This window comes from Leptinotarsa decemlineata, unplaced genomic scaffold, assembly GCF_025532065.1.
Source record: "Leptinotarsa decemlineata unplaced genomic scaffold, Ldec_3_MD MMD2_P_RNA_scaffold_2, whole genome shotgun sequence".
NCBI classification, from domain to species: domain Eukaryota; kingdom Metazoa; phylum Arthropoda; class Insecta; order Coleoptera; family Chrysomelidae; genus Leptinotarsa; species Leptinotarsa decemlineata.
Window position 1 is genome coordinate 27,539,165 of NW_027412529.1, and position 23,272 is coordinate 27,562,436.

At 38.5% G+C, this 23,272-nt stretch overlaps 1 protein-coding gene across 4 annotated transcripts in view; it reads right to left on the bottom strand.

Annotated features, from left to right (window-relative positions):
- The window catches only part of Oct-TyrR (Octopamine-Tyramine receptor), a 1,115,181-nt gene that overhangs the window by 79,131 nt on the left and 1,012,778 nt on the right, over window positions 1–23,272 (bottom strand). For 2 of the 4 annotated variants that reach the window (XM_074186523.1, XM_074186519.1), the window contains one exon: window positions 10,067–11,791. In XM_074186523.1, the coding sequence (XP_074042624.1) occupies window positions 10,749–11,791 (1,043 nt within the window). In that variant the 3' untranslated portion in view covers window positions 10,067–10,748. Of the gene's footprint in view, window positions 1–10,066; window positions 11,792–23,272 lie in introns of those variants that run through there. The other 2 variants (XM_074186522.1, XM_074186521.1) reach the window with 2 other exon arrangements.

Sequence of the window (23,272 nt, forward strand, 5' to 3'; positions counted from 1 at the left end):
AGGTCACATCACCTTGACTTCACTAAACAACAACAACAAAAAAGCAATTAATACGTCATACTGGTGGGGGAAGGCTTAGAACCGGCTCAAATCTCCTACTCCCACCTACCTATCCTCTGGTAACGTAGGTAGACTGTTAAATATTGGAATGGGTCTTATTGCTGAATCCAGGTTAGGATAGGTCCACGTACGTCGATTGTTACGATTAATGCCCTTTATATTCACAAAACAGAAATAGCAATCATCAAAATGATTTTTAGTTCCCTCCATACCATTGGAAGACCAAACTTTGAACATTTTCGTTGTCCTCTCGTCCTCTGTTGCAAGTTTTCAAGACAAAGTTTGCACACTACATGTGGAGCCCAGGATTCATCTTGATCTCCTAAATGAACACCAAAATAGGATATGCCGTTTTTATAAAATCACAAACTGGTTTTCTACTTTCCTTTACAATGTACTCGCCACATATGTAGCAAAAAACGTTCTGGTTATTCACACAACAACACCTGCTTGTAGAAGCTATGGATTTCAGTTGTCACAAACAAACTCTTGCAACGAAACTCAAATTCAGATTGAATTTTACAATAGAATGCAGTCGACTTTATAAAAACACATTGAGGCCATTTCCGAAAAAATACTATTTACTTATCGGACAATAGGTATGAAGCAATTAGCGCTCATTTCATATTATGGGCATTTCCAATAAGTACACTTCAATCAGAAGTCATTAGTATGTATTTGTCCTATAATTTGTTGTTATTACAATTATAGTGGTGGAATATACAGAAATGTAAGAATATTTTAGTATTTGATGAGTATGTTATATCTCGAAAACTAGAGCTGATACAAAAAAAAACAAATTGTGTATGTGTATGGACGGTTTGGCTAAAACTAAGAGATGAAAGTATATGTGAGTCAGTTGAAGGCGAATTTAAATTCAATTTTTCAAGATTGTTGATTGAATCGTCGAAAGACAGGAACAATTGTACTTACAAAAGTATGAAAGCGACTGTGTGCACGTTTCATATTTATCCTCCTATAAGATCGACCACTGGTTAAGCAATTTTGTTTTTTCCAGGCCGTTGCTCCTTGCAAATTCTGGGTATGTTGGCCCCAAATTTCGATGATACGCTCTTCGACAGGCTGCGACAGGTCTGTGATAGACTGGATGTCCTGGTAGTTGAGAAGTCACTCCGAAACAGAAAGTCAAAACAGCGATGCACCAAGTTGATATCAGTTCGAAAGTCAGTTAATCATAGAAACGAAAATTGCACGAACGATTCAAAACAATTCTGATGATCCCAACACGACTGCGCCAAATATATCAACGTACACGCAAAGTCACTTTTAAAAAAATATATTTCAATTACAAACTGTGAAAATTTGAAATTATGGAGATGTTGACTGTATAAAATCTAGCAAATGACTAATTTATAAATGGAGTTGAGTCTTTAGGTCGATTCAGCAACATCAGCATAAAATGACGTCAACGATGCTGGATAAGATCTTCTCCCTTGAGGTGGTACGATGTAATTCGTGCGATACCTGTAATTCTTTCAGGCGTGTCCTAGATATATTCAACTGCCAAATTATACAAATCGAAATACAATTATTAGCTAACTAACAGTTTCGTTTTTTATAATTTTTTTGATGGAAAATATCTACAGTAAAACCGATTGGTGGCATGGCGACGGGTCACCATGCGTGATTCTCTTGCCACTGGTTTGGCGTTAGGCTATCTCTCTCGCTACACTAAGTTCAGATAGCTATACCGTATACAGTTGTGACTACCACAGTATACATGATCTGTGTTTGACTTTAAAAATAATCTTCAGAGATAATTGAAAATAAAACATGCCTGACAATGATAAATTAGAAAGTGAAAGTGAGCAGCCTCCTGCAAAGAAACCATGACTATCGAGTCATCAGTGAGTTAATTATGTTTATATATTTCATAATCAAAGTGTGCACTTATCTGTGTATTAAGCCCGTGTATATTTGGTCTGTCTCAAGGTTCAGTAGATGTTAAATCTACTCTCTTGGTAGAATACAATTTTCATAGCATATAATACTTTGAAGTAATTTTAATTTCAGTCTCGTGAAAAATAATGCACTAAAACACTTTCTTGAAGAATAATTTTTATAAAGATTGACAAAATTGTACTTCGAAAGCAGCTGATACCGAGTAGCGCAATTTTTTTTTATCTGTTATTGACAGAAATATCGAAACATTGATTATTTAATTAATTCAATAACGATAGAGACGTTTATATTATAATTGATTTCACATATAGCAGCATACTTGAATAGTGGAACGTAAATCAAATTATCTGAATGAATATTCCGTTCAGGCGATTCTGATATGCGGTTGGTTATGTCGTTCACCGGCAGATGGGGCGATGACAAATATGTTGTTTGTCGTTCGCTTCAGCCTAGTTCAAGGAATTTTATTCTAAAAGGAAATCAAACCATCGACTTCATGTTGATGATTGACACTAACTTGCATTGACAAGTGGCAAAATAGCCAGAAACCGGTCTGTATGTTTCAATATTTAAAAATCGATTCCGGCAGTTGAATCTTGAATAGCATATGCAGGAACTTCTATGAAGAATCCTGTTATGACACATGTCAGATATAATCCAACGCCATTCGTGGTATTAGTCAGGTGAGTAGTTATTTTCTGATAGATGTTAGTCCTTTTACCTACAGTGTAGGTGAGTTGTGACATACCTGAACGAATTATTTTTTCAGAAAATTATTGATCTTTCACATCTACCAGGCATCCTGAGACGGCTCACAACTTTTTTATATAGATTAATAAAGTACATCATGTAAGTACACATTTGTAAATTCCAATGTTTTCTGTAATTGGGTTCACTCTGTAGAATGAGTGTATGGAAAAAATGAATAAATGAGTACTCGCAGTAAACAACTCTTTTGTTGGCTCGATGAAATGATTAACTACATACGGTAACTCAAGGAGAGCTGCTTGGTCTATGACATAAATATCACGTATGAATTTTTCTCACACACGTTGCACGATTAACCGTCCACGGCTTCTTCTTCGATGAACAAACATGATTGTGTGAATTGCTGTGACACTTCAAAGCTCTACCAAACATATTGTAATATATTTTTTTTCATACGATGAAAAATCAGAACACATCTCATCTTCATACTCGAGAACCATTTCGCCGGAATACAGCAATAATATACTTCATCTCAATTAACGTGAAGTTAACCACAGATTTCCAGCCACACTTTTTGGCATAGGAAAACTATAACGTGTGATAGATAAACAAACACAGGCGGTTTTGTCAAATTGGAGAGATGAAAAAAATGAAAACGTTTTCTTGTACTATAAACTTTTCAAATGGAGGTCCACTGCCACTGAACAAAAAATACCGTGAGAAAAAGCATATGAGACCATCCATAGGACTGCCATCAGATTCTTTTGCTGCTGCTACTGAACAAAAAATATCGTAAGGAAGGGCATCTGAAACCATTCATAAAACTAGGTACCTTCAGATTCCTTTGGATGGCCTTAGCTGACTTGAGAAAAAATGAAATCTCAAAAGAGGTTGAAAGTATACGGGTTAAAATCAATTTTTATCCTCACAAGAACAATGAGCGGTCAGTAACAAAAGTGTGGCTGGGCAATTAGTAACGAAAATGATAGTTTTGTCAAAAATTGAATTGGATGTTCGACCAAATACATATCGAAGTTTACATATACATGGCACAATCAATTTCTTCGACTGAAATTAAAAAAAAAGAGTGGAGGCAATAGTAGCGATCCAATTAGAATGTTAAAAATTCTTGAATATGGAATTCTCATATGGGAGTCCTTATACACTGAACAAAAATATATTTGCATAGAGCATGTACTTCTCAAATTTAGATCAGATTCATTCAAATAGGTGACTGCTTTCAGGACAGGAAAACATTTTTTTCACTATGAAATTTTCTGGAAGAAGTCCACTGCCAACGAACAAAAACTATTGTTGGAATGAGCATAAGACAATATTCATAAAACGGCCTTTCCTTGGATGGCCGTAGGAGACATGGAAAAAAATGAAAACTTTTTCTCACACTATGAAATTACCAGATAAAGGTCCGTAAATTCGTGAAATCGCCTTCAGATTTCTTTGAATGGCTGTAGTAGACTTGGAAAAAAATACTCCAGTTTAAAATTTTCAGATGTAGATACGCTACCACAAACAAAAATAATTATTGATATGTTCACCGGGTATACTTCACTCAATATAAAGTACATAAATCACAAATCACGTTCGAACTTCTGTTCGAAAATTGTTTTACTGATATGCAGCTTATATGATAAAGTCGATTTTCTGGGAAAAGTACTATTTCCTCATTATAATCCACAATGCCAAAAATTACTTTTTGGCAACGTCTAGTGAGGCAAATTCTGAAACAGATCAATATCAACAAGGCATCTGGTCCTGATGTGCCCGTCATCGTACTTAAAAAGTGCGCAAATGAACTCGCACCAGTATTTTTCAGATTTTTCAACCTGTCTTACGAGAAAGGAGCTTTAGTATATGAACAACACCGGTCGCACGTCATTGGTGAGTGTTTCAGAGATCGACGGAGGAGTATCGCCCAACAGGAAAATACACTGTTGTGTTCAAAGGGTTGATTTCGCGCGCAATCACGATAATATTGAATTTGTGTTGGTCATTCAATCGGGGTATAATTGAATATATGAATGATTAATGTTGGTCAGAACTCGTCTACAGAGCATCAAACACGTCTACAAATAGTGAAAACCTTTTTTTTTCTTCATTTCTTAACACCTCGTAAACAACAATTCTATAAAAGGCGAAATCACTTTTGGTGAATTGATATACGATAGATATCACTATCTGAGGTGTATCGCAACAAATATCCTCCAGAGGGCGCAACGAGTGAATGGCAAACTTCGTTAAACACCACCGACACATATTTATCGTCAGTAGATAAAAGCGTTCCGCGGCCAAGTTTTGTCTTTCTGTTACAGATATTTGATGAATTTAAAGAAATTCAAACATTAATTTACAAAAAAATGCCACTCTTTGCTGACTTGGTGCAGTATATCTCCTCTCTTCTGGGGTTGATGACCACAAAATTTAACGAAAAACCTGCACTATGACAAAATTTCCAGCATGTGTGGGCTATTATTTCTCCGAACTGAAACTCAGTTTCCAAATGTAATGACACGAAGTGATGAATTGATAAATCCACCGAAAACGTGTTATTATGTCGTTAACGGATTCGAAACCTTCTTACCATAAGGAATCCAAATATATTATGAGTTCTAGTATACGATGATTCTCTCATTACCGAACGTTTTTATATTTCATGAAACGTAAAGATATGTCAAAGGTAGATAATCAAATTTCCATATTTTTTTTCCAGATCTCTACAACTTCACATATGCTTCTCCTATGAATTCCGAAATATGAGAAGAAAAGGGCTACAACAATGACGATGAAACGATAACAAATAAACACACGCAAAACGGACGAAACGCTCGCAAAATATCGTATTTTGAAATGTCATTTTCGAATAAATCGCTCCCCCATTGTCCCCACCTTCGACCGTTAACTCCACAACACGTAACTCCCCGACAATTTTGAATAGATATATACGTTTCTCATTTGGATCGCACGTTGAAACGCAACACTCTCGTTAAACCAACATGTTTTTTTCAAATGATATATTTTGAGACACCCTGTACAAATTGAGAAATTGTAAGTTGAAAGGTAACAGCTTCGTTGAGCTGTAATTTTTTTTTCTCAAATGATGTATTTTGACGCACCCTGAACACTTCGACGTCATGTTTTCACTTCAATGATATATTTCGAGACATCTTGTACACGATGAAATGTTACAGTTTCGTTGAACTGTCATGTTTTTTCTTTAATAGTATATTTTGACATACCCTGTACACTTCGACGCAATGTTTTTCTCTTCAATGATGTAATTTGAGGCACCTTGTACACATTGAGGGATCGTTCGTTGATCGCACCCTGTATACTCCACCCTATGTTCGTTACATGGTCGCCGATTTTGTTCTATAATCATGTATTCTACCACACCTCGTACACATTAACACGCACGCAAAACGGTCTAAACACACGCAAAAAAGTCGAAACGCACGCAAAACGGTTGAAACGTACGTAAAATCGTTCAAACCTCACACGTGTCTCTCTTACTCTTACACAAACACACACACACACCTTTTTATGAAACATCAATTCTTCCCCAAATCAAAAGATATTCTCCTGATGATCTTCAAACATGACTCAACCTCTGACGTGAGCACCAAACCCTTACGAAGGTTCGAAATCGATGAACACTTCAATCTAGCAATCTGCAATCATGCAGTCACTGTTCACTGTGGTTCTGGCGTTGAATTTGGTCATTATTACGCCTTGATCAAAGACGCAATGGACTGGTTCAAGTTTGACATTGTCGTGTCACGAAGTGTTCTTGCAATGTATTGAATTAATTGGAGCCTCCGGAGACACCCTACAGTTTGTTTGATGAGAGAGGATATTGGCAGATCAAGATCTTCAGATGATGTGGTGCTGCAGGTTCTTCCGGGTTTTCCTCCAGCTGAAGAAGTAAATGTGCCACTGGAATCAGTGAAGTCGCCCCGTAGCGCCAATTAATTTTTATTGTTGTTCTATAATTCCATGGAATAAGGTTAAATATAGAAAATGAGCCATACCGACAAAAACAACCGCTATAGAAATCAACAATTCGCAATTACTTCCAATATTCCACGTTGGTGTCAAGGCTAAGGACAACGTCTATCACGCCGACTTCTAGGGTTCTCATACCAATGAATATTTTTTAATTAGGATCACGTGACTGGTACGTGACAAGGGGGCTCGAGAGGTGAGGCATCGATTACGTCAAACGTTTCTTTCTTCCACTCACTAAAGTTTTTCTCTGAAACACTTAGCAAAAACGCGGAACCTTGAAGTGAGCCAGAACCGGTGTTATTCATCTACTGGCTTTTTCTTCTTGTTGGAAAATTGCTTGCATTCAGCCTATTCCCAAAAAGAGAAAGAAACATCTTCCAAACAACTATAGACCAGTCGCTTTACTACCAATGATATCAAAAATCATGAAGAAAGCCGCAAACCAGCATATCATTCAATATTTGGTAGGCTTCAACATCTTGAGCGATCATCAATTTGCTTTTTGGAAACAGAGGCCAACAGGCGACAATATTTGGAATAACGTAATCGAGAAACATGGAGAGTCAAGAGCTGTAGTGCTTGATATTTCCAGGGCCTTTGACCGTATGTGGCATGAGGGTACACTGCTCAAACTTCGAAAGTATGGCTTGTCGAATAATTTTTGTTTAAGGCGCTTCAGCTTTCCGAAAGAACGTTTCCTGCAAGTGGCTGTCGATGCATACATTTCGAATACTTCAACCATCAATGTTGGTGTTACCAGGGATCTATATTGTCTCCAAACCTCTGTTATATATCAAAGATGCATTGGGAAAAACAAGAATACCTCATCTTTTTTTGTATCGAGATGGAGTAGTAGAAAGCCAAAAACTTTCTTTCCCAAAAATTAATTACTCCTGAAAATATAACTCCTTCAATTAAAAGAATCCAGTATATTGCTTTGCAGATAGAACACTTGTTTCGTCATTCCATTTGGATTCCAGGACTTCGTCGGTGGATGTACATATTCACCGGCAGCAGGAGGTTGCATATCTTGCTGAGGACCTAAAAGTAATTTTGAGTTGGAGTGGAAATAATGAGGTTTGATTCAATGCCAACACAGGCATTGGTTTTCTCCAAAAAGATAAATGTCTCCGAACCGAATACAGTGCATTTCTTCAATGTCCCCCACCCCTTTTTATTTTTTGAATGGGTCAACTGAAAAAATTGAAATTTGAGATAATGAAATTAATATATAGGTACTAGAATATAATGTCAATATCTTCAACTACTACAAAGTGGCGAAACTTTTAATAATTGCCTGAATTCATTGACATTTAACTACATAATATGAGTTGATAAGCTTGAGATCAGTTCAGAAGAGGCTCGAAATGGTCGCTTTGAACTTCTTGACATATGAACAGCCTATTTGATATTTCACGCCGAACATTTTCGAACACAGTAACGTCACTATCTCTACAAATATTCATTATTTTCTGTCATGTGTCCAATAATGACGCAGGTTCAGTTTTGTAAACATTTTGCTTCAAATGGCCTCATTAAAAAGTTCAAAGGTGTCAAATCTGGAGAGCAGGCTGGCCATTCTGTAGACCTCGACGGCTAATCCAACGACCGGGAAAAGTAGTATCCAAATAGTTCCTTACTTGTCTGGAGTGATGTGGTGTTGCTCCATCTTGTTGGAATACAAGATCCTTATCGAAATCATTAGTATTCGCTTCGACGATTTCAGTGATGAGAGGATCAACAGTAGTTTCCAGCATATTCCCCTGTTAACTTTCAATCAATAAATAGAGGTCCTTCAATATAGTTTTCCAATATTCCTGCCCAAACTTTAATTTTTTCTTGATATTGGTTATGTGTTTGCCGGAAAACGTGAGAGTTAGTGTCACTCCAATAACGGCATTTTATCTGTGAATATAGCCATTTGAAAAAAATTGTACATTCGTCATTGGAGATAGGTAGAATGCCTTGCAATGGTTTCCATCATGATTTCGCAGAATTCTGTTTTTCGATCAGGGTCATCTTCGTTAATTGGTGTACCATTTTAATTTTGTATGGATGATACCCAGTCCTCTTCAAAAGTCTCCACACAGTAGAAGGCGGCACCTCACAAATATTCGCGACGGAATGAGTAGACTTTTCAGGATTTACTATCATCTCACAAATTATTATTTGCACGTGCTGTTCTTCCGGAATGGACCGATGACCTGGGAACTTTTTGTTATGTACACTACCGGCTGTTGTGAATTTGGATACAAGTTTCCTCAAATATTTTCTGCAGATAGGACAATTCGGAAAACGTTCATTAAAATTCCTTTCGCTCTCGTGAAAGTTACGCGTCGCACCGTAAACAAATGTCGCTTAAATTTTTTCTTTCAATGGACGAGAATTGACCATTTTAGAGATTGTTGACGTAGTATCTTCCTACTAGCAAAATAGAAAACTAAATGAGAATATTTCAACTGAACAATGATGTTCATTGTCATACTGACATTTTTTGTCATTTTTATGAACAATAAATAACTTATCAAGCCTTATCGTGTTGTTGGAATCGCCATATGGCAGATAAAATGAAATATTTCTAGAAATATCGATATTAACGTGTTTTTCTTCGTAAAATTATTAAATTTTTCGCCATTTTATAGTGAGTGAAGATATTGACTTCATATTGTAGGGTTGTAAAGCATGCGTCAGGAGCTTCAAGACCCCCCTTTCCATTTGATATTTTTTCCCAGATGGCGCCTAGTCGCCATCTTGAATGTTTCATCTGTCAATTTCATTTCAAATTAAAGTATTCATGCATTAATTTCATTACGCCAAATTTTAATTTTTTGATAAAAGGAGGAAGGACATTGAAGAAATGCACTGTATAATAATGTCAGGTCAGACAATTCCAATTTCTGCTTCACGCATTGAATGCGTAATCATTGCATATCGGATCCCTTCATCATTTGTTGGAACACTAAATGAACCATCCCAAAACTTTGCCAAAATTAAACTTTTCCAAATTGGTATATGGATCAACTTGTTCTTCTTCATTTTGGTATTCATCTTTTGATATGATATATGTATTATCAGTGTGCATAAAAACATAGTCTGGCAACTTTTGGGATTCCGCTCTATTGATTATACAGTGGCGTCATTCAATTTCTCGCATTCTCTACATCAAAATCTCTCAATTTAATAATGGCTACGCAATTTCGAAGGGTTCTCCATATTAGACTCAAAGTGCAGCCATGTTATATTCTTTCTTATTTTCAGAGGCCTCTCATTTCATACTCATATTATGAGAGTGCAAGAAACATTTCTTCAAAATTTTCGCAATTTTCGACGGTCTACCATATCCAAGTCATAATCAAATCAAATCAGTTTTATTTTCAGAGATTTTACAGCATGGGAAAAGTCAATAATTGTAAAATATAGAAATTCACAATACAAATAATTACGTTACACCACTTATTATATTCCGCTCATCAAACACTTTCCTTTGACATCCATATTATAGAAGTTATTGTGGTAATTATAAATCAGCCTTTGTAACCATCTGCTACACTGGAATGAAAATGGCGGCACTCAGGTGCATTATCACGAGTGGGTGGAATTCAAAGAGAGTAGGTCAAATTCAACTAGCAAAATTTGTTCACGGACATCTTAACAGGTGAAAGTGATTGAATTCTTGTGAGTAAAGAAAAAAAGTATTGTTTCTGTTTGATACCTGAAAGATGTGATTTCGTAAAAGTCTGTTCAACTGGTGCAAACATAATCAAGAGAGAACTGGAAACTCTTGCGTATAATAAATATAAAACAAGCACTGTTTCCAAACACCATTTAAATTGGTTCCTCAATGATGTTAAACAGACAATACCTGTCTGAATAGTGCTTTATAGCGAATCTATTTCTTTTCTAGTTTGAAGTTTTCGAACCTATTCCTCACCCAATGTATCTCTAGTGAATACAAATGAATATTTTCGAATCATTTTTCACCTACCTGCTTATATTTGGTTCTATAGAAATGTTTTTATGCCAGATGAAACGTATTAGGTTTGAGAAAGACCTAACAGTTTTCTGAAAGCCCTTCTGAAGTCCATATTGAAAATGGTATATATGACGGGATTGAGTCCTGAGTTGATATAACCCAACCAAGTGATAACATTCGTTAATGCTCTTGAAGGACAACATGACGGACAGAACGGAATTATCACGTACATAAGGAAAAAGGGTAACCAGCATACGACAAAAACACCCATAATGATACCAAGCGTTCTTGCTGCTCGTCTCTCTTTAGAAAGTGATATTCTCTGTTTTTCCTCTATGAACTGATATACAAATCCAGGTTTTTTATTGGGATCACTGAGTATTACTTTTGGACTAGGTTTCGAGTTGGAGATCGTTATGGTAGTGGTTGAACTACAAATTCCCTTATTCTCACATTTTGAGGGATTCGAGTCTTTCCTTTGAGAGCAGGATGAGTTGTCTCCAAAATCGGTTAGAGAATCTTCATGAGTCAATATCGGTTGAAGAGTATTTTTATCAGATTCGCTCGATTTGTCTTTTCTCAAAGATTTATCTCTAGATTTACCATTCGCTTCGAATTCGTTATGATTGGTTTCGCTACTGACGCTTTCACCATCGCGATGATCGTCTTTGTTTTTAATTTTACTCATATTTTTAGATATGTTAATTTTCGCTGCTTGGGACCTTTCTCTCAGCCTTCGTTTTGTCGCAATGAATATTTCTACATAAACTATTGTCATGATGAATAGAGGTATAAAAAAGGAACCAGAAGATGAATAAATCACATAACCTTGGCGTTTTGTGAGCATACAAATTTGTCTTTCTGCGAATACATCAGATGATGGCCAGTCATTCCACCCAATCAAAGGTGGTGAACTGATCAAAAGTGATAGCACCCATACGCCTGCTATCATAACCAGTACTCGTTTAACTGTCCTTTTTTGAGCATAGTTTATAGGATCTGTTATAGCCCAAAACCTGTCGAGAGCAATTGCACAAAGATTCAAAATGGAGGCAGTGCAGCACAAGACGTCTGATGTGAGCCACATTTTGCAGACATGGATACCTGAAAAAAAAAACTGTTTTCGTAAACATAATTCAATTCATCGATTATAAATGATAATAAGTACAGTAATACTACAGTAGCAGAAGTAGTATATAGTATGCCAATAGAAAAAATGATATTGTAGGTACGTCATATAGGATTTATCGAATGCAGTTTTCAATTTTCAATTCACTTCATTCAAAGTTCTTATATACACTACTTAAATGTAAGGACTGCGATGCAAAATATAATGGACAGACAAAAATATCTATTGAAATCAGATATGAGAAACACTTAGGACACTTAAAATTTGGAAGACTAGAAAAATCGGCAGTTGCCGTCATATTTTGCAACAAAACCATTCCATCAACTTGAGTCAATTGGAATTAGTTAGACATGTTAACAACAACAGGCATCTATGAGAGTGTAGCAATAAGTAAACGCTGGTGGACCAATACCTGTTAGTATACTGTATAACTTGTTGAAATGAGATTTTTAAATTGATATAAGACACTCAAGACCCAGGTACCTAGAAGAGGTATCTATGGTATAAATAAGGATAATATTGTACGTATTTTTAGTTTAATTTCCCTCTTAAAGATGATTACTTGGTGATCGAAACACGTGTCGAGGTGTTGAAATAACGGATTAGTATCGTGATAAAACTCCAGTAATATGCATTACTACACCAAAAGTTCCAAACGGTGCACCACAAGTATATATTTCTTCTTTACAAAATATCGTAAATCTGAGATATCGTTCTTCTTTCCCGTTCTGTTCAAGAGTGTATGGCTATTGTTTCACTAGTTTCATGAATAATTAATTCGTTATTGAAATGATCTTTGAATGATTGATTGACATATTCTGTCCCGTTGTCCCTTTTAACGATCTTGATTTGATTTTTGGTTTGTCTTCTGATCATTTGTTGGAATTCGAAAAATTTTGAGAAAATATAACTTTTGTGTTTGACAAAATATACAAAGCGATACGATGTACACTCGTCCTTGAAAATAATGAATTTGCACCACCCAGAGATACATATGATATTTTGCCGCAGACATCAGTTTGAATGTATTCTCCTAGTCTTCAATCTGGAACATGATGACTTGTCGTGGAAGGATATCGCTGTTAATTCCCGAATTGACAACTGTTGCAGAATAGACCATCTGAACTTTTTATCCTCGTATCTGGTATTTGACCTTTGTCAGCCATTTCCTTCAGTGAACGAAAGTAATTGTGACCTTTTGTTTGAAGGTGGTTGACAATGTTTTGTGGTGTATTTCATCAGTTCGGACCTCCATTGTCTGATATAATATAAATTGATTTGAAATCCCAATCGATCATGCCACAATATTGCAGACTGTATTTGTGTAGAGTAACTCTGTTGAATTTGTAGCACAGAATGTACCACAGAATGGACTTTTTGATTTCTGAGACGAATAAAAGATTTGCGCCGCTTCTAAGCCTCTCTCCACCATTATGACACCATTGATGACTAATTAATGATAAATGGTGTAATTAGGGTGACCTTGAACAATATGTCTGGTGCATAATTAGTTTTGACTTTGAACGATATGTCTGATGCATAGCTGAAAATATATTCATAGAGATATTTTCTTTGTCTGAGACATTGAGTGTGTTGGTGTGTGTGTGTGTGTGTGTGTGTGTGTGTGTGTGTGTGTGTGTGTGTGTGTGACGTCATAATAATTGTTTGACTTCGGGATAGGTGAGACGCATACACGGTAATACAGATTATCCTTAATATTTACTAAGTACAAACTATCTTATACAGAGTACACATGTCTGAACACTAAAAAGATCCTTCAACTAATGAGAAATCTGTGGGCACATCTAGACAGTGACTGGCATTGGAGAGGAAGGGCGTACTGACATTGGAATTTGCATACACGGTAAAAAGTAGGTTCAGAATAATCCTTCATGTGTACTCTGTACAAACTAGTTTGCATAGAGTACACACACACACACACACACACACACACACCAGCCCCCTAAGATACACCAACACGAGCACTCACTACACCACACATCTGCACTTCACGAAGTTCTAGCCAACACTTGCCTACAACACTTGGCTGCACCATACTGATGAAGGGTCAAACCCGAAACACTTGTCTATGGTTTACCACTTTCTTGAGTGCTATATCCGATCGAAAACTTCTTTATCTATATCAAGACACTCGATAACCTCCGTATATGTATCATTTCCTGGACCCGAATGGCACACAGATAGCTATAGCTACCTCCGTGGTGATTTTGATAGTTTTTTTGTGAACACAAGATCTAATAATTGAAACTACAAATGTGCGGCTGGCTCCTGCTGGTGGCTTCGTGCATTTGTATTTCTTTTTTCTGGTAACCAAGTGTTGCCCATCATTACACTTGACTGCACGATACTGATGATGGCCCAAAAGTTCGAAACACGTGTATATGGTTTGCCACTTTCTTGAGTGCAATGTCCGATTGATAACTTCTTTATCTATATCAAGACACTCGATAACCTTCGTATTTGTATTATTTTCTGGATCCGGTAGGTAGCTACGCAGGTAACTATAGCTGAAACTGGCAAACCATAGACACGTGTTTCGAGGTTTTGGCCCATCATTCAGAATTCATATCCACTGTCCCTATTGAATAAGATTTCATTCAGCATGTCTCCTATAGAACAATTAAATCCACCCATTCTTGAAAATATTGATAACAGCAATATTAACATTGATGAAAATCATTTACAAATTGTCAATAATTTTACCCATTTCCACTCTCTGTCCTTTATGACTAATCACTCCTAAACTTTCACGTATTTTCAAAAACATAGATAATATTAAAATTGCTAATAGAACTGTTTTGAAAATGAGCTCTATTTTTTCAAATGTCAAAGACAAAATTCCAAAAAATAATTATTCAAAACTAATTTACAGTATTCCATGCTCTGATTGCGGTGTTGAATATGTAGGTCAAACAGACAGACTTTTGAAGACCGTATTTCCTCACATGAAAGTGATTATGAACATGCCTACAGAGAAGGTCATGCAATTGACTTCCATTCAGTCAAAATTTTAGCTGAAGAAAAGAATGTTTCACAGTCACAAAATTGCTCAGATAAAAAAACAGACGTCAATTATTTAAGTGAAACTTATTCATATTTACTCCTAACTGATAAAAATTGGGATATTCTAGAAGATAACTCATTTGATCTCACTTAATCAATACAATCCTTCCTCTTGCATTTAAACTCCATGAAACATACTTTGACATTTCAACTCCAAAAGTGAGTCGATTCCTGTCTAATCCAGAAAAGGACCACTGGAATGCTGTCGAGCGTATTTTCAGATATCTCAAAGGTACTGAAAATGTACACCTAGGTGTATTCTTATAACATTACATTTCCGACAATGGATATTGTCATCATCAGTGAGTCATCAGTTCAAAAAGATATTTGAAATTATTTTATGTATGAACCATGTGAAACTCAACTAGGTTAGAAAGAAAACGTTTGCCCCAGCAGCACAAGCTGCTGGGGCAAATTTAGTCAAACTACAATTGTAGATGTCTTGAAGGAGTGATTTTTTGGAGTTAAAATGTCTAAGTATTTTTTATGGAGTTTTAATGCAAGAGGAAGGATTGTATTGATTAACCCTTCAGTAGACGCAGCTGGTCCAGTGGACCGGACAGGATTATAATCGGTATTTCGGAAATGTTATCGGGCGTGTACGGAACTCTCCGGCAGAATACCTTCCATTTATGGGATGATAGATCAGTGTCGATAGTCATCTTCATTTTAATCAGGATGGAAACTCTTCCCGTACCCTTTCAACTGTCTCTCGTCAGGAGGACGAGTGGTTCATAACTAAGAGTGTTTTGGTGGCGGCATAAAGGTCAATGACATCTATGCCCCTCTGGCCTTGTGTACCTTTTCCTGACTGGGGTATTGATGAACAAACTGTTCATTTTAACAGATGTCGTGGGGCCTTCACTCAACCGAGCGACGGGGCCTTCTGAATCGAGTGGGGTCGTCTATAGTGTAATCTACAGCTTCCCTAACTAATGGGTTATCATGAGTTTCCGCTGACTCAAAAACTCTCTGATTCCTCAACTGAATGAAGCTGTATAGTTAACAGCTCCAAATCTCTGCGGATGGCTTCATTCCGCACGAACCATGGAGCATTCACCAGCATCCTGAGAAGTTTGTTTTGCAATCTCTCCAGAATGAAGAGGTTTGTCAAAGCGGTTTGTCCCCAAGCGCTTGAAGCATACATAATGACAGGCTTGAACATCGTGTTATATAGTAAAATCTCATTCCTAAGATTAAGCTTGGACTTTCGGTTGATCAGAGGATAGAGTTTGGCTATCCTCATTTGTACTCTGTCCTTGATGTAATCAACGTGATTTACCCAGGTGAGTCGGCGGTCTACCCAAAGACCTAGGTATTTGACTCGCGTTTGCCATTCGATCTCCCTGCCTGAAATCGTTACTCTTGTATCTGGAGAAACGTTGCGCCTTCCCAAATCTATCGCCTGGGTTTTTTCTGGATTCACTCGAATCTTCCATTCCAGGTACCAGCGTTCGAGGTCGTCCAATGCGCGTTGCATGTAGACGACCGCCAACCCCCGTCCCATGGAAAAAGCGAGGAAAGCCGTATCATCGGCGTATAGGGAAACCTTCACGTGATCGAACCTCGGAAGGTCGCTCACGTAAATGCTGTACAATAGTGGAGACAGCACAGCTCCTTGAGACACTCCACCTTGGATTTCCCTGACGGGAGACAGGGTTCCTTCAACTCGGACCTGAAATGATCTGCCCTTCAGAAAGGACCCAATCCACCGGATTAGGCCCCGAGGCAGGTCGAAATCGAGCATTTTGTGTAATAAGCCTTCGTGCCATACTCGGTCGAAGGCTTTTGAAATGTCCAAGAGGACAAGATAGAGTGTCTTCCTATTATTTAGCTCTGAGATGGAGTTTTCGACCAGTCTCAAGTCCTGCAGCTCGGTGGAGTGTGCCCTCCTGAAACCGAATTGTTCATCAGGCAGAACATTTCGGTCTTCAACTTCTTCAGTTAGCCTTTGTAGCAAAACACGTTCAGCCAGCTTAGCCGTTGAGCAAAGCAGACTAATTGGACGATGATTCTGGGGAAACAGCGGGTTCTGGCCCTGTTTCGGAATCATGACAACTACGGCATGCTTCTATCTTCGAGGGAAGTATCTGAGGGCGATTGAGCTGTTTATGATGTCCAACAGATATCTGATAAAGTTCTCCGGGAGCTGCTCCAGCAACCTATTGTTGATTGAATCAATTCCCGGAGCCTTCTTGGGTTTGGAGGCTCTGATGTACCCCCTCAGTTCTTCCTCCGAAGCTGGACGGATCACATCGTCATCATTCTCCCTGACGATACGCTGAACTCGTTGTTCCAGCCGGATATCACGGTCAATATCATCATCCGGATCAACGTTAAGTTAGAACTGATTTTCCATTGTATCTGCAAAGGTCAACGCCTTCTCGGCGGGGGAGTAGCAGATGCCGCGCTGTCCATGAAGAGGGGAGGGAGCAGTTTTCCTCTTCTCGAGCCTGCGGGTGACTCGCCATAGCTCATCATCCCCAGGTTCAAGAGATTCCAAACACTCACTACACCTCTCGTTTCTATAGTCAATGATGGCCTGTTTAACTTGGTTGGCCATCCTGCTAGCAGCAGCCTTGTCCCCAGGATAGAGGGTCCGTTGATAAACTCGTTTGAGTCGGTTCCTTTCCCGGATAAGATTCTTTATCCTGGGAGGAAACTCATTATAGTTTCGCATAGGACACTCTGTCCTAGTTGTGGCTGCTCGGAAAGCGTTGTTCACAGACAGTTCAAAATCTGCCACTGCCGCGTCGAGACCGTTGCGAGTTTGAAGTGCCTCGCGGTCTGTAGGTGTCTCCACTAGATGAGCCTTGAAGGCTTCCCAATCCGTGGATGATCTCATGCGATAGTCCTGAGGAGGGGGATCATCACCCAGCATCAGAATGACTGGATTATGATCTGAGTCTAATTCCGACAAAGTGTACACTTCGCAGGACATGGAGACGTTCCTGAGTAGTGCGATATCAAGCACGTCAGGTCTGTTATCCCCACGGTAGAACGTAGGCTCACCTGTACCCATCACTCGATACTCATGCCTGTCAGCATGCGCATGGAGCGCTCGGCCGTTCGCATTGGTGATTCTGCTCCACAGATTGTGCTTGGCGTTGAAGTCACCAGCAGCAATTGTGGGGGTATCTGTCGACAACAGCAGTTCATCCAGTGATCCTGGGAGTAGACGATTCCGCGAAGGGTTGTAAACTGAGATTAGTCTATGACGACCTCTTCTCAGTTGGAGTTCAACGCCCACGGCTTCCGTGCCGTGTAACTGATCCGAGTCAATGCCGAATTGTACGTGAGGAAGATTACGTTTGACAAAAATGCCAACTCCTCCTCCAGCACGTCCAACTCGTTCTCTATGGTAGAAACGGTAATTTGGGATGCCAAAAGGTTCATTGTGCAGGTGGGTTTCCTGCACAAGTGCGACATCAATGTTTTGCGCAATTAGGAAATTTTCGAAGTCAAGATTTTTATTGGATATGTTATTGGCATTCCAAAATACAACCTTAAGAGAACTAGGCAATGTTAGTTGTCTAGCCATTAACAGGTTCCAGTTATCACATTGGTGTTCACCGTAAACATCTTTTCAAGTACGGGGAACTGGATGAATAGTTTCTTCATCTGGTCCAGAGCGGAGCAGATGTTATTAACTTTCGACGAACTAGGACTGTTGGATGCTGCAGTCGGCTCAGCGGAGGTGTTGCCGCTCTTTGCCGCTCCTGCATAGCTCATCCCCGGGCGCGTGTTAGATGCCCCAGCAGGACGTCTCCCAGGTGTGGATGCATTTTGGGGGGCATTTGCGGCCACCTTGGTCCTCCTGCGAACCTTGGGGAACTCAGGACAACCCCGGTAGTTCGCAGTATGCACCCCCTTGCAACTATTGCATTTCGGAGGTTCGGCTCTTGGTTTTTTGCATTCATCTGAAAGGTGTCTGCCGGCGCACTTAACACAAATGGGGATGGCTAAGCAGTTCCTCTGACTATGTCCAAACCGCTGACATCGGTAACACTGCCCGACCAGTGTCCTCTGATGTTGGGGCTCAACCTTAATTTTAACATTAAGAAGCTCTCGTTCATCGTATATATGTTTCTGGTTTTGGCTCACTTGAACCAAAACCAGAGGAAGTGGACGATCCCCGCGCATCATCGTGTAGACAGATGTTGGCTGAAAACCCTTCTCCATCAAGGCATCCTCGATGTCAGCGGTTTCCAAATGTTCTGGTATTCCTCTGAAGACAGCTCTAATTTGTCTGTCTTCAGGAAGGGTGTACGTGTGGTGGGGGATTTTTTCCCCCACCAGGAGTTTGGACATTTTCCTAAAGTCCTCGATAGTAGAAGGCTGGACCTTAATACCGTCAGCCAAGTTCACCGCTTTTGTATAGCTAACTTTGTGTAGGGTAGCTAGTTTCGTAAATATGACCCACTTGTCCTTCTAGCGAACAACAATTGGGGGCACACGTGATTTTTTGGCGTTTTGTGGCGCCTCAGATCGCGGAGGGATGGGAGAGACATTTCCCTGAGTGTTTTGGTTTCCAACCTGATCATGATTTTGTTGTGGCTGTCTAGAGCCACCCTGTATGGTCGTCACTGTAGTGTCTGACTTGTTTTCGATTTCATCGACAGACATTTCACCTTCTCCGTCTACGGAGGATTCAGTAGTGGAAAGTTCCGACTCTGAAGTGCTATTTGTGGCTTCGTCTCGAAGCTTTGTTTTTCTTACTACCCTTTTGGGTTTCGTGCCGGTGCTTTTATTAGCCGGGACGGCTGGTTTAGTCGGGAGGGGAGAAAACTCCTCTGGAAGTCGTCTCTTTTTGTTAGCCGGTTCCTGCGGCTCATTTACGTCTACTTGTATTGAAACAGGCTGTGCAGATAGAGTGGCACAGTCAGAAGTATCTATGAGGGATACTCTCCGTGGGGGACGCTCAACAAGCTCTTTGACCCCTGTTGGGGGTCAGAGGGCATCCGAACTACCGCCCCGGGTCTGCCCTTTAACAACTCTGATGGGCTCAGGCCTAGGCGGTCAAGTAATAAACCCATAAGGGTAATCACTTCACCACTATCCCTGGCCATCAAGTTGTCGAGCAGTTCCTCCATACTGCTACTAATAACTCATTTCCTGTATAATCCCAAGGGCGATCGATTTAATGAACAGTCTCGCAAGATTAGAACGTACTCACCAGAAATCCGGAGGGTACTTGCACACAATAATAACGCACTACACTATTACGAGAGATAAGCACTGGTTTTATGGCTGATCATCAACCAGAAACACTGATAAAATAACGATTAATTCGCAGCGAAAAAATTTGTGATTGTCAGTTTGACAGCTAACGTTACATGTATAGATCAGTGTGTATTCTTCCGTTGACGGTGCTAGAATAGTAAGTGAGTAATTGGACAAACTGGTGCGGTAGACCGTGTGCGATTACTGTAGTCAAAATTATGGATTATGAAAGAGAGCAGGAAAGGCTGTTGCGTCTTTTTGAGGAAGTCCAACCAGAAGATGGATTCGATGACGAAGAGGAATTAGAAGAGGAAAATAATATAGAAGAAAGGTCAGAGGGAAGCGAAACAGAGAAAGAAGTTGAGGAATTAGAAGTTAGGGAAGAATTATCTTTCATTCGTGGACCGTACTTCATTGGAAAAGACCACAAAACAAAATGGGCCAAACATAGAGGACCTAAAAATGTTAGAAGTCGAAGAGAAAATATTATTTTGCAACTTCCAGGATCAAAACCATGTGTTAGAAATATAACCAATATCCAAGATATTTGGAATAATTTATTCGATTCGAACATGTTACAAATGATCGTTGATAACACGAACACTAAAATTGAGGCAGAGAGGCACAAGTTTAGCCGTGAACGAGATATATATCCAAAAAAACATTGACGAAATTCGTGCATTGATAGGCCTGTTATATCTTGCGTGTGTGAGAAAAGCAAGTCATTTGAACACCCTTGATTAATGGAAAACGGATGGCACTGGTATAGAGGTGTTTCGTTTGACAATAAACATTATCAGGTTCAGATATTTATTGAGATATATAAGGTTTGACGACATCACTACTAGGGACGATCGGCGTATTCTAGATAAATTAGCTCCAGTGAGATGTCTGATAACAAAGTGGAATGATAATCAGAAAAAATGCTTTTCCCATTTGCAATATGTAACGGTGGATGAGAAACTAGAAGCATTCAGAGGTAGATGCTCCTTCCGTCAGTACATTCCCAGCAAACCTAACAAATATGGAACAAAAATATTCGCCTTATCCGATGCAAAATTATTCTATACCAGCAATATGGAAGTATACGTCGGAAAAAATCGAACAGAAGGCCCCTATTATCAAGATACTAGTACCAAAGCTATGACTGAACGAGCCTGCCAACATCTTTATGGTTCTAATAGGAATGTAACCAACGACAATTGGTTTACTAGCACTGCGCTTGGTTTGACTTTGAAACAGAATGGTTTGACCCTTCTGGGAACGATAAAAGGCAGAAGAAAAGAAATACCAATTTTTTTCTCACAAAATTCTGGATGGTCTATTGGTTCTAGTTCGTTTGGGTTTGGTTGCGGAGGAACTTTGGTATCATATATTCCAAAAAAAAAATCAAAAATGTTTTACTGTATTCGACTATGCATTATGAAGACAATGTTGATGCAGAAACTGGAAAATCGAAAATGATTTTAACGTATAATAGTACAAAAAGCTGTAGGATCAGTTAAGTGCACAGTATAATGTGGCACGTTGTAGTAGAAGATGGCCAATGGTTATTTTTTATAGTATACTGAATGTAACAGGAATCGATTCTTTCGTAATATATAACAGTAATCTGACAAACTCTACAAAAACAAGAAGACAATTTCTGACAGAGTTGTCTTTCTTTCTTATATTTGCATTCATGCCGAAGTATGAATGCAAATATTCCAAGGACAATAAGGATGCGCCTGAAAGAGATATGCCATTTGGACGATTATTCAGTACCCGTTCAAAGAAATCCAGGAGAAATTGGGAGATGTAGCTGTTGTAGTTGGAAAAAAAAATCGTAAAACAAAATATTTCTGTGCGTTATGTAAAAAATATTTATGTTTAGAGCAGGTTATCCCGGTATGTGAGGATTGCCACAAATAACATATATACCTAAATTTAACATGTAATTTTACACCCTTCCTCTAGCTTTACATGTATAATGCAGTTGAATCATTTTTTATTGGTGTCGATTTCAGTATATTTCAGAATTATATGTTCGTTTTTTTTTCTGAAAATTATGTCTTAGGAATAAAATAAATAGTGATCAAAAAGTCGTTTATTTTTCTACTTTTGCAGCAAATCAATATCTAAATGAACTGTTGAATAGTAACAAAAAAATGTTGTGGAAAAAATGATGATAAAACAATATTAATTGAAAAATTATTCAATAAATATATATTATTCACTGGTCTTGTGGACCGTGTGCGACTATTGCTGTGTGAAATGTTACTGCGTCTACCGAAGGGTTAAGTAAGATCAAATGAGTTATCTTCTAGAATATCACAATTTTTATCAGTTAGGAGTAAATATGAATAAATATCACTTAAATGATTGACGTAAGTTTTTTTTATCTAAGCAATTTTGTGACTGTGGAACATTCTTTACTTTGGTTAAAATTTTGACTAAATCAAAGTCAATTGCATGACCTTCTCTGTAGGCATGTGCACTGAGTGCACACCTATCAGGGTGTAGCCTGCAATCACTTTCATGTGGGGAAATACGGCCTTCAAAAGTCTGGCTGTTTGACCTATGTATTCAGCATCGCAATCAGAGCATGGAATACTGTAAATTGATTTTGAATAATTTTTTTTGGAATGTTGTCTTTGACGTTTGAAAAAGTAGAACTTATTGTCAAAATAATTCTATTAGCAATTTTAATATTTTGTATGTTTTTGGAAATACGTGAAAGTTTAGGAGTGATATCAGTCATAGAGGACAGAGAGTGGAAATGGGTAAAATTATTGTCAATTTGTGAATGATTGTCATCAATGTTAATATTGCTGTTATCAATATTTTCAAGGATGTGTGGGTTTGATTGTTCTATAGGATATGAATGGATATGAATTCTGAATGATGGGCCAAAACCCCGAAACACGTGTCTATGGTTTGCCAGTTTCAGCTATAGCTACCTGCGTGACATCCGGGTTCAGAAAATAATACAAATACGAAGGTTATCGACTGTCTTGATATAGATAAAGAAGTTATCAATCGGACATAGCACTCAAGAAAGTGTCAAACCATATACACGTGTTTCGAGCTTTTGACCCATCATCAGTATGGTGCAGTCAAGTGTAAGAATGGGCAACACGTATCTACCAGAAAAAAAAATACAAATGCAC